General features: G+C 44.0%; 1 protein-coding gene across 20 annotated transcripts in view; it reads right to left on the bottom strand.

The window, feature by feature from the left end:
* Positions 1 to 12659, bottom strand: part of DST (dystonin) — a 435317-nt gene that overhangs the window by 2645 nt on the left and 420013 nt on the right. For 9 of the 20 annotated variants that reach the window (XM_072944761.1, XM_072944763.1, XM_072944774.1 and 6 more), the window contains 9 exons: positions 11159 to 11322; positions 10222 to 10384; positions 8743 to 8897; positions 8503 to 8577; positions 7609 to 7626; positions 4770 to 4887; positions 3560 to 3631; positions 2417 to 2607; positions 1918 to 2028 (listed from right to left, as the gene is read on the bottom strand). In XM_072944761.1, coding sequence (XP_072800862.1) covers positions 1918 to 2028; positions 2417 to 2607; positions 3560 to 3631; positions 4770 to 4887; positions 7609 to 7626; positions 8503 to 8577; positions 8743 to 8897; positions 10222 to 10384; positions 11159 to 11322 — 1067 coding nt within the window. The remainder of the gene's footprint in view (positions 1 to 1917; positions 2029 to 2416; positions 2608 to 3559; positions 3632 to 4769; positions 4888 to 7608; positions 7627 to 8502; positions 8578 to 8742; positions 8898 to 10221; positions 10385 to 11158; positions 11323 to 12659) is intronic. The other 11 variants (XM_072944764.1, XM_072944776.1, XM_072944778.1 and 8 more) reach the window with 6 other exon arrangements.

Here is a 12659-nt window from a genome sequence, read left to right as displayed (position 1 = left end):
CTAGTCACTTTTTCACAAATGTGAAAAGTGAGGGCCCGTGATGGTGAGTAATTTGCCCGAGATCTGAACGCTCTGACCCAATGGGATCCTTAACTCAGAATCTCAACCATGCAGGAGGGAGTGAGGACCCTCAGTATGAAATACATCACAGGAGGGGGCAGAGTCCATAATCCGAAAGGACCAAAATCATTCTCTTCAGCTGCCTTGATTGCCCTGATTTTTATTGTCACAATAAAATTATACTCTTGTTTTGTCTTACGAGGCTATTTGAAATGAAACCTAGTAGCCAAAATAATACACTTAGCCTTTCATTTGGGGGAGTTTCCACTTGTTAAAAATGTGAACTAACAGGGCAGTGGAGTAGATATTTGAAACAAACATGTCACCCAAGGTTCCGTCAGCCGTTCTCAGTTTTGGCTACAACAGGTCCACAATAAGTGACGGACACCTCAGAGGTAACGTGATGCTAACACCGCCCACTTGAAGGGGTGGGGAGGGGGTGGGGGAGAGTTGAAGAATGGGCTTCTGCCCCCAATTCTACCACCATCAGCAACAGTTCCATCACCCCAGTCTGAGAGATGAGGGCCACGGCATTTTTCTCTGCTGACCTCATGACCGTGTGAGGATTCAGGATGTAAGAGTTCTGAAAAGCATAAAAGGCTTTCTAAAGGTCCTATGTTACTTTGGTAAAGGGGCCTTGGCTTTAATATAAAACACCTCCTCGGTTTAAAATGATGAACTCATCTACAAAATAGAAATAGACCCAAAGACATAGTAAATAATCGTATGGTTACCGGGAAGGGGGTGGGAAGGGGTAAATTTGGGAGTTTGAGATTTACAAATGTTAGCCACTAGATACAAAAGTAGATTTTTTAAAAAAGTTCCTTCTGTATAGCACAGGGAACTATGTTCAAAATCTTGTAATAACCTTTAATAAAAAAATGAATACATATGTATATGCATGACTGGGACACTGTGCTGTACACCAGAAATCGACACATTATATATAATTGACTATACTTAAATGAAAAAAAATCATATTTAGGGATCCCCTCCCAGCCCCAGTCACAGTGATTCTAATCAAATATGTGATTATTTGGTGCCTTTGGCTGTCATTTGACAGACATTTCTTTAAAAGAATGTATGGTTGACTTTCAACTGAATGTAAATAATCTGATACATGACTTAATCCTGGCAAATCTTATATCACCTAAGTATCTCATCCCCACAGATAAGCCATTAAAAAAAACCGAGCACACTGAATGATAATCAGGACCGAATGATAAAGATACACGTACCTTTTGAAAATGACAGATAACTTTCTGTGTCCCTCAGCATCCCCGACCCCTGCACTGATAACTTAAAGATTATGTCTCATTTCTGGGGCAGAAATAAATGAACCAGACATTCAGAAGGACCTTGGCCTTAGTGAACACTCAATACACATTCTTTTCATTTAAGCGATTGTCTTGCAAATGACACGGCCTCCCTCTCTCCCCTCAAGGGGGTTATGTAACATTTCTTGCCCAAATTGTATCTAGAAGCCAAAGCACACCATCACCTTTCAAAGAAACATTGCTTAGGTCTGGGTATAATCTCCTGTACTGCACTCTCCCAGGGCAGAGAAGCAAAATTAAATATGAGGAAGAGGAAAAACAGAAAGGAGGTAAAAAAACAAAGGAGGTACAGGGCCTGCAGGTGTGTCTACGTTAAGCTGACACCAAAGAGCCATAACCTGTTTTCTCTGTTCACCCCTGCCTCTAGTGTCTTCCTGGAAACGCTGGGTCAAGACTAATTTTGGAGAGTCTGTAAGAAGCCCCAGTACCATCAGAAGTACATTTATTAAGAAGCAGTGTTAGTAGGTGATTGCTTCGATTAAAGGAGGCGGTTAGACTGCAAACTGGAGCCTTACGATACCTCTGCAGATGACACGGTAAAGTCTGAGCACTCGGCTGGCTTACAGGGAGGTGACCCTTTGCTGTTGGTCAACCACGGTTTACCGTAATTGCGTGTTAAAGGATGGAGAATCTGTATGGAACAACGGCAAATCAAACAAACGTGAAGGAGAGCAGGTGACAACCAAGGCAGCAGAGAGAGACATTCATGGCCAAGAGTCACATTTCATGGGAAGACTAATAATGCAAAAAAAAAAAAATCAATGGAAAGGTTTGAGGGCAAATTGTATATATGCCAAAATACAAAAATAAAAAATAAATTGAAAAAAATGAAGCTTTAAAAAGAAAAACCAATCTGAAAAGTAACCAAAGCCCCTAAGGAGACAATCCCCAGGTGGGTCTCTCTCTAGACTGTAAATCCTTCCTTTGCCACATTGTGAGGAGGAGCGCATTTGGAGAAAGCGGGTCCCCCAGCTCGAGGATGCTGGGGCCTTCGGGGGCGGCGGGGAGGGCACGCCTACCTTGGGTGTGCTGGTGGCAGGGACCTGCGGGGAGGCCGCCTGGCCGGACACCGACGTCGACCGGCTGGGCGAGGCTCCCCGCGACGAGGGCCGCGATCTCCGGCCGCGGGGTCGGAAGGCCGCCATGCCCTGAGTGGTTCCATCCGCCAGGATGAACTTCTCTCGCAGCTCCACGTTGGTCCTGCCTTTGGCTGCATGGCGTCACCCACAACAAGGCACCCGGACGAGAGAAAAAGAGAAGGGGGAGAGACAGGCGCTCAGCCGCGGGCGGGGGGACCCCCCCACCACCCGGCCGCACAGACCACGGGGCGGGTTCCAAGGACACCCTCTCTGCCATGCCAACTCCCTCAGCGGAACAAAAAAAATCAAATGCATTCCTGGACAATGCATTCCTTTTGGCGACAAGTCAGTCCGGGAGGGAAAAAAAAATAAAGTTGTGTTTATTCTAACACTAGACGCCAGCAAGGATAACCACTATTAAAGAGTCAGCGAGCGTGACGATGAGAAAGAAGCTCATGCTCAGATACTGTTAATGCACCCGCCGCGGATGCCTGCTCGGTTTCGCCACCCTGTCCCCACCCCGAGGGGACAAGCCAGTAAGGCTGGGGCTGTGTCTTTTGCATGTCCTACTGAGGTGCGGGGAAGGCCAGTATTTTACCGATGGGGTTAATTACCATACAATTGCACAGAACGAGAGATGGTTTGTTAATCAGAAGGACCACACGAAAACGTTCAGCTTTGTCACTTATATGGGCGCAGCTATAATTTTTTTTTTTGGATGCCTTAAAAATTCTGGTCTTACAACATGCAATCACAAACACCAGACCCAAGGATCCGTGAGGGGATCGGTGATGCAACGCGCGGACCGACACACGTGCACGCGGAGGACTTGCCCCCGGGACGCGGCGAGCAGCGTGCGAGCGCGGGTTCGTCACCGCACCACCCCTGCACTGGCCACGCTCACTGCAGGGCTGTCAAATTTCCGGACACTGAAATTTGGAAGCACCAGCTCAGTTGGATGTGAGTTAAGCCATACGCGATGGATGAAGCGTGTTATTGTGAAACAAACGATTAAAAGCGAGGATGTAAACGGAGGGGAAGAGAAGAGGTCAGAGGGGAGAGGCCAAGAGAGGGGTCGCCAACCTAGAGTAGGCTGAGTGGTAGTAATTGAAGAGTTTGATTCCGAACGTAACATTTTACTCCCATGATGATGAACTAGAAAAAATGACAGGATACCAGTCACATTCAAGAATACTGTTAGCAAGAGCAGAAACAAAGTGAGCAGCTGACTACGCGAAGGTCGCTTGGCCCGGGCCTTAGCACACAACTCAGAAGAAGAGCCGCATGAGGGGAAGGCAGCACCCAAAGGTCCGGCTCGCGGAGAGAAAGGGACTTGGGAGACTTGGCCACGGTCACGCTAATGTCCCTGAGCAGCCCCGGGGGACACGGCGCCTGCTCACTTGCTTGTTTCACAAATCGGACTGCACTATCTTAGCTGCATCGTTTTCAAAATGTAAAACAAAAGGGAGCCTTTTTCTTTTTGCTCCTTTTGTGGGTGTATCCGTGACTTGGCAGAGAGCAGGGGTGTGTAACCACCCAGGGTGGGTGGCCCTGCCAAGGAGGCTGGCTGGCGGGCTGCCTGGAACTCACTCCAGTATACCTGAGAGCTGTGGTGGTACACATGCATTTAAAATAATTTTTTGTTTTATTTTTATTTTTGGGGGGGAGGTAATTAGGTTTATTTATTTTTTAATGGAGGCACTGGGGATTGAACCTAGGACGTGTGCATGCTAAGCACATGCTTTACCACTGAGCTACACCCTCCCACCTTATACGTGCGTATTTTTAATGCTCTAACTTGTGACTTCAAAATAAGAGTCAAGTTATCACTTTGTTACTACTTTTTAAAAAATTTTAAACACCGCTCTCCTCACCTCCCCCTAATTTCATAAAAACGTTCACTTTTACACTTTTCATTATACGGTCTCTTCAATCCCTGTCACTCAACTGTCTTTCCTTTTAACTTTGCTATTTAATGACACATGAACTTTCCCTGGCTGGTACAACTGCCCCTTTTGAAAACTGCAAGGGCGGGGGCCATCTCATCAAGAAAAAAAATCTGTTCTAGTGTTTCCTGCCTACCAGTCTATTTTTCCAGGATTTTACCAACGAGAGGAACGTGGTTTACATGACTGCCACAAGTTCTCTGGGAACTTCAGGCTGACAGACCCACGTGAAATGACCCTCATTGTAAGGACCAAAACTAGACTCAGTATGTTTTTGACGCTGGGAAAATAATACAAAACGGATCCATTTTCACGGAGGTATTATCTTGACACAAGTATCTCCTTACCCCTGCAAGGATCGTTTTTCACTAAGAACTCATCCAGGGCCATCCATCCACCTCCGACCCGAACCATCACGGTACTTCGCAGGATTCGGACAAGTCGCAGTTGCTGGGAGTCTCCGAACTGTGAAGATGAAGACAGAAGAGCCTCTAATTGTCAAGGGTAATTCTCAACTCAAGCGGGAGGTGCGATCTGCGTAGGCACCCCACTTCTAACTTCTTGCTTAGTTCACAGCGATTAGTAAAATCTCAGGAGAGAGGGGTTTGTGATGATCTGCGTTAGATTGGCTGCATGCTGATTTAGCCCAGAGTTTGAAAAAAGGACGAGGGTTACCACGTGTAATCCTGAAGCTCTCCTCTAAAAATGACCTCCTTTCTCCTGACAGAAATGACATTCGTAAGGCAGTAACCAAAAAAAACGTTTCTAGAAATGACACAGCCTTGAAAAGCAGCACTGGCCCCCTTGCCCAGGGCGTCTAAGGAATGAGATGATGCTACAGGAAATGCAACAAAGTCTGATTCTTCTTCATTAGAACTTCCTCTTACACCTAAAACTGCCACTGAAATCCATGGGAGAGATCTTCAGAAACTCATTCTGGTTTCTCTGAGCACTTCTGACTTAAAGTAGTAAATGAACATGACTAACAGAGATTTCACAGTTAAATAAAACTCCTGCATCACTAATGATCTGGGGGACTAATTTGTTAAAGGCTGGATTAGTGTGCTGTTTTAGTTACTGTAAGATTAGAACGGTCACTGACACATAATTATAACATCTAGAGCTTTCAAATCTAAAAGGCTTTCTCCTAAGCTGTGCGTCCCAAAACTGCCGACACTGAGAAGCACGCCTTTTTCTTATCCTCTCAGTGGATCATCCATCACTCAGACCTGCTACAGGTTCTGCAAGTCTTGAATGAATGTCTTGCCTGCATGTGGTTTCTGATCGTAAGGGTTATTTATTATGAAAGCCCATGAGAAATGATTTTTATACTTTCAAATCATTTCTAATAAGCTTGAGTCCCACTTATAAAAACCACCATGCTGAATTTCCTGGTTGCCAACCCAGTGGATACCAGAGCAGAGAGAGAGTCAATCAGACATAAATAACTTCTTTTTAAGGCAGGTAAGATACAGTGGTGACTATCTGTCTGGTGTCACGATGGAGAAACAGAAAACTAAGTAAAACCAATCTGCTACTTTTCCATAAAGTTAAACGCTGAGTTTCAGGAAGAAGCAAAGAACAAAGCCAACCATCCCAGACCTTGAAACTCAGAAGGACCTGGAAAGCATGTAAAATGCACAGTGGGTCTGCATGTGTTTACGTCAAACCCTTTCATACCGCTACCTCTGAGACAGTCTTTTAAGCCTTCAGACTTAAAGCTTTCCTGCATCTGAATCTGCTCTTGAAATGTACATTGAAATTTAAGAATCAAAATACAGATTTATTTTGTTAGAAAAAAAAATCTGGTGCTGCTAATAAGCAAAGGGAAAGGAGGGGGGTTAAAGAAAATTACCCTTAAGGAACCAGATAATTAGATGATACACTTTGGGTCCAAGATTATGTTCAAAAAAGTTTAGGGAAATAAGTTATCTTCTACACATGATATTTCAAATATCATAAAAGCGAATGATGTTCAGTTTTATTTTGAGGAGGCATTCTCTAGACAATGAACACTGTCTTCAGAATCTTCCTAATTTTCTCAACAGCTAAATCCTGAGACAAAAAACAACAACAACAAAACCCTATGGCTCTTCTTTGTGCTTTCAGTGAATTAAACCTTTTGAGGTATTTCACCCTTTCCATAAACGAAAGATGCTGTTCCAACTACTAACTCAGAAAATAACACGGCTGGAAAAGTAACTTAATGGAAACTAATAGAAGTTTTTCAAAACGTCTACTCAAAATAACTGAAAAATTTTATTTGAAAAACCCAAGTTGTTTGCAGTCAATGAGGATAAGAGATGATTTGAAACTTGAGATGGAAGATGGCCTTAAAAACTGAGTGGGGGGCGTAACATCCAACATGATATGGTCGGGTGCTATGAATAGCATGGTTCTTTCGAAAAGCGTGGTGTTAAAAAAACCAAAAAACAAAAACTCTTCTTGTTTAAACATGGTGGTTTCTCTTGTCTTCAGTTCTAGAATTCTGATCGTGAGGCAGTGCTCCTGCGCAGTTGGTACTGGCTCAAATGGCAGGTCAAAATGGCAGGAAGTTGTGACTGAAATTGCACAGATGTTACAAGAGGTGATGTGGAGCTGGAGCTGACATCACTGAAAACCTCCAGTGTTGAACTTTCTGCTCAGGATGCTAAGCCCTACATCCCCAGTGGGCAGCAGCTGCTTTGGGGAGAACGTATTACTAAAGCCGAGTGTCGTGGAGACGTCCCATGGCTGTGTCCTCCCACGTCACTCTGCCAGATGCTCCCTGTCTCTCCCTGCCTGACCCCACACTGTACATCCTCGATGGTTAAACACCAGCGAGGCTGCCAAGAGACGTGTGGACAATCAAATCTGCATTGCAAGGAGTACTCGCCTGAGATCTACATGAATCGTATTATTAAAAATAGGAACTGAAAATGGCATTTGTCATACTGTTCATTTGTAGCCAAGCTACAATTCATTATCTGGTTTGCTTAAAGGTAATCTCCTCATTTGAGACACAAGGCAGAAAGGAATCCAGGATCAAGGACCCTTAGAGCGTTTACAGAAACACCACGCCAACCAACAAGGTAGTAGCTGGGGGAACAGCACGGGGAAAATTGGCCAGGGCAAGCTTTGATGACCATGAATTAAAGTTAAAAAAAAATCATTGGGAACTTGAGAATACATTCCACTGGTTTATACCTGATTTCCCAGGAAGAACTGATAAAAAAAAAATGAAAAATGGAAGAAAGACACAATTAGTTCAACAGGAAACTTTCTATATGACTCCAGAACACACACACACTCACACTTTGGGCTTCTGGATAAGAATATCCAGTTTAGAGATGTGCAGAGTACCCACTTTTCCCAACTTCAAACCAAATAATCAGAAAACTTGCTACCCAGATTTTTTGGAAATTCTTTGCGTTTCAAATTTAAGTTAAAAATTCAACTAGGCAGATGAACATTGTCTCATGGGGAAATATAAAAGGAAAATGAATAATGTTTCATTTGTAAGTAACATACTGTATGAAGGAAACTCAGCACATTTCCTATCCACCTACTACAAACGAGATGTTCCAAAAAAGAAAAAAGAGAAAGAGGGACAAAGCCACAAGGGTCTTCAAGTAATTGTTTTGAAGGTGACACTGGGCTATGGAGATTTAACTTTTTAAATATTTCTGCAAAAGTGGAAAACACTGCCTCTTTTCACATTTATAGAAATGAGTCAACATTTTAACTTCATTTTCTGGCTTGGAAGAGCTTTGTTATTGAAAATATAAGAACTTACCTCTAATCGCAGTAAAATATATTAAAGTAATAGGAAGGACCCTGAATATACAAGATGTGTCTTCCTGTGAATATTTTCTCCTTAAAAGTAACGTATGTGTCAGAGAGATGTTCTGATGTGCAAAACACAAGCTATCTTTGTATCACTTAAAATGACAAAAGTTGGAATTTCATAGATCATTAAATTCTGATAGAAGGTAAAAATAAAGAATTAGCGTTCCTGGGAAACAATGCAGCTCGAACTGCTGCATACAAATCTCAATTTTTATCCTGTGAAGGAACTGCACGGCTGTTTTGAAAACTTACCCTGTATTTGTTGTCTCCGATCTGTTCCACCTGGAATCGTTTCGCACACTTGCACTTAGCCACCTGCCTCGTCACCTGCCAGACACAAACGGTGGTGTTCCCTTTAACATGACTTTGTGGGAGCCTGAAAACCTCGACATAGCAACTCAACGGGGACACCAAACAACTGCACGAATGGTGCGCGATGTTTGGGCAGGACACGCTGTCACCGTTGAAACGTGGTAGAAAGGGAATCGGTACCTCGTCTTCAATTTTGTCAGCATCCGTGATGGGTTTGTAGGCATCCTTATTCGGGTGAAGGGCGGCTACAAACTCATAGTAGTCGATGTACCCATCGCCGTCGCGGTCAAAGATGTCTGCGACCGCGCTCATCTCCAGACGGCTGGTCGGGAACTCTGACATTTTCCAAACGACAGGAAGCAGTGTCACTGAAGTGTCACTGACACGTACAATTGTAAGATATTCAAAGAATGACGGTAATAATTTGCTATAGGCACCCATCATCGGGGGATCCCCCACATCTATTTAATGAAGACGTCCATCACCTTGTACAGTTCCCTTTCACTCTCTTTTGTGAGTGCTGGTATTTAAATTCTAATCTCTCAGCAAAGTTCAGTTATACAAGACAGTGCTGTCAACCACAGTCGCCATGTTATATGTTAGATCCTCAGACCTTACTCATCTTAGAGCTAAAAGTCTGCACCTTTTTACCAGACTCTCCCTCATTTCCCCACCTCCCAGCCCCTGGCAACCTCTTTTCTTCTTTCTGTGAGTTTGACTTCTTGTTGAGATTCCACATACAAGTGATAACTAACATATTCTCTCAGCAAAGGTCATCCCAGAGCCCCAGTGAAAGGTAAGATACTTACCATAAAATCTGAAAATAGATTTTAAGTTTAGAAAAAGAGAAAGTAGCATTAACTTGTTACTTCTAACCCAAGACATTCTTGATTGTACATTTCAATCCTAGTGTGGTCAGTTACGTTACTAGGATGATCAAATAAATTAAAGTCCTTAAAAACTAAAACCCTGATTTACATCATACAAATACAACCACTATCTATATATATGTGGCCTCAATTTATCTTGAATTACTATGAATTAGGGTGAATCTTACGAAACTGCTCTTTTTCTAGGTAAAGAACTATTTAATGTTAGCAAATTTCATGCGGGTCAACTACCACTTCACTCAGGGACTAGCTATATGAAACTGACTTTAAGAATGGCTTCCAGTAACATCTGCCAGAGAAATCACAGACACACGGCGAAACTGTTACACAAGATGACGACGCAACCTTAAGTATTTTTCTAGCATTCTCATTTCCTACTGGTGACAACACTAGATCAGAATGTGAACTAGAATGAAGACAAAAGAGTCTGACTTGCATTTATTGAGTCTCCATTTTATGTCAGGCAACACCACCTAAGAGTTAAGCGTTATTAGCCTCATGACACCACAGGAGGACACAGCTCCAGAGAAGAGGAGTTTATCTGTGGTTACACAATTAGTAAGCGTGCCTGACTCCAAAGCCGTAAATTTTAACCAAGGTCCACCCCCACCCCGGCCCCTGCTTTTTTTTTTTGGAGGGTGGCGACTTCATCGCCAAGTTTAAAGAGGATGCTGCATTGGTAACACAAGTTTACTGGCTCCACAGTTTTAAACTGGACTCGTTTTCCTAACAGATTACATCAGTCACGGCCACCTCTCTCGGGACTTACTTGAGGAAAGAATTCCGTCAATAAATTCTTGTCGAGTTATTTTCCCATCCTGATCTTTGTCGATCCTCCTGAAAAAGTCCATCACTCGGGACTTCTTGTGATTCATCCATCGCATGTACTTTTTGCGCCAGATATCAAAGTCAAAGTTTGCAAATTCCCTCAGCTGCAAAGGAAAAAAGGCATTTTGGCCGAGTTAGCGTGATGCGCAGATTACATCTCGTACGACACGAGTAAAGTTAGGTTTAATGATCCTCCAGATAACATATGCACCATTCCTTCATTGAGACGTATGATCTTGCAGAGGGGACCTGAAGGTTTTTTTCCTGTAAAGTATTACTTTGTTACTCTCTCTGTTTTTTCTTTACAAAGAGGGAAAACCAAGAAATCTCCTTAAACAGTTAAACTGAAATTTGACGATGCGGAGGTCACGAATGTGTGGCCCAAGGTGACACCAGCACTGGGTCCCTGGGGGGCCGGCCCGGCTCAACATCACCATTTAAGGCCTGGCTCTCTCTGCCCCCAGCCACCCTCAACTCCCCTACTTCTAACAACCTACCAATTCCAGAATCAGAGACCCTACACCTTGGGTCACAAAATATTCACAATGAAAAGATCTGCATCATAAATGATCACAGTTGCCAGGTGATGCTGCCAGCAGACGTACGTCAAGCCAGACTCTCTCCTACGGAGTTAATTTCTGATTATGTTAAAACATATTTGTGTTTCACTTTGATTCCCTCAATCCAGGTCCCACAGATCAGTTTTGTTCCCCCCTACAAAAACATACACCCTTGTTGCATTAACTTCAGAAGCCAGATATGCACAGCAAAGAGTTCGCTCAGATTATCAGAAACGCTGAAACATCAAGAGGTGGGCAGTGCGTTATGGCGGGCGAGGGCAAATGACAACCCGGGGGCAGATATCTGAGTTTCCGAACCTCCTCCAGTCTGTCCAGGGCATCATTAAGCTTCCTCCGCCTCTCCAGGGCCAGCAGCCAGACTTGCTGCCACTTGCTCACCAGGAGGTTGACCCGGGGGTTCTTGGTTTCGATCTGCGTCTGGGACCCAGAGGGATACAGGCTGGAAGCTGGGAAGCGTTTTCCTGTGAAAACAGAGCTTTAGTTATTAGCACGGAAAAGTGTCCATGGTTCCGACACACATGAAGGCGTGACTTTCACTGTTCCTAGTTAAGGCTGCACAGCTTCATTCCTGGGTGTGACAAGCAGAAAGCCCCTAATTTAGATGACGCACGATGTCAGGGTCCAAACGTATTTTTACTTAGCAAGGTTCGCACGCGGCTCAGAGACAGTAGAGAAGAAATGTATTTTGACAGGAGCCTGGAAAGCCTGGAATGCTCTCTCAATAAATTTAGGCTTAAAACGTTTTCTAGCCTAAAATGTGTGCTGTTTTAATGACAAAGATGTACCCCAGGATATTCCTCTCCGCCACCGCCAGGGCGATGCAAGGTCGGTGAGAATCAGTCCCAGCAAATCCAGCTGTGCTTCTTGGAGAACGAGGCTGGGAGGAGGGCAGGTGGGGGCAGGGGGCACCGGGCGTTCGCTGGAGTCGGAGCAAGAAACACTACAAATTCCCCATCAACCATGGAAGTGCACGTTTCAGATTCCAGCCCTCTTCCAAGTCCATTTTCCACCAAAATTGTGTGTTTCTTGTGCACGTTCCCACACCCTAATTAACCGCCTTACTAAAGTTTCCTCCGTCTTTCTGGCTGTTATTCACAAATGTGCGTAACTTCACAGAGCAGTTACCTCAGTGCATTTTCCTCGTCTGACTAAATGATGAGATGTGACCTAGAAAAATAAACTAACTGGCTTGAGGTTATGTAGGAAGTTAGGGTCCACGTGGAGATTTACCCAGAACTCCTAACTCCCAGGGGGCTATGTAAAAATATTAATAGCTAATATTTATTGAGTGTTTAACCATATTCCAGGAAGTATACTAAGGACTTGAGATACATTAGCTCATTTAGTCTTCGCCACAGTCCAATGAGGGTTTATAGTTCTCCTTTATAGATGAGGAAATTAAGGCTCAGGGAGGATTTAGGTGACGTGTCCACGGTTGTGTTTCCCAACGGGTGAGTGGTGGGAACAGCCAAGAGGTCTGTCTCCAGAGTTCGTAACCATGGTTACCTCGCCTCCTGGTGCAATCACGACTATGACAGATCCAGGATGGTTTTTTCACTGAGGCACCATTCAGAAATACACAAAGCGGTGTAAATTGTGCTTGTTTTAAATCTTGTCCAGGCTAGCTAGGATCGCACGGAATGTCATTTCGTGGGGTCGAGGTAGCCCGAGAAGTAAGTAAACAGAGCCTGATTTCATGGGAACACGAGCAGAATCTATTCAGATTTCTTCATCGCTATATATTTATTTATCACTCATGAGCAGTTAGGTCATGACCTTTATCCAGGTCACGGTCATC

The sequence above is a fragment of the Vicugna pacos genome, chromosome 20 (assembly GCF_048564905.1).
Source record: "Vicugna pacos chromosome 20, VicPac4, whole genome shotgun sequence".
NCBI lineage: Eukaryota > Metazoa > Chordata > Mammalia > Artiodactyla > Camelidae > Vicugna > Vicugna pacos.
Note: the sequence above shows the minus strand (reverse complement) of the source record. Positions and strands in the feature narration are given on the sequence as shown.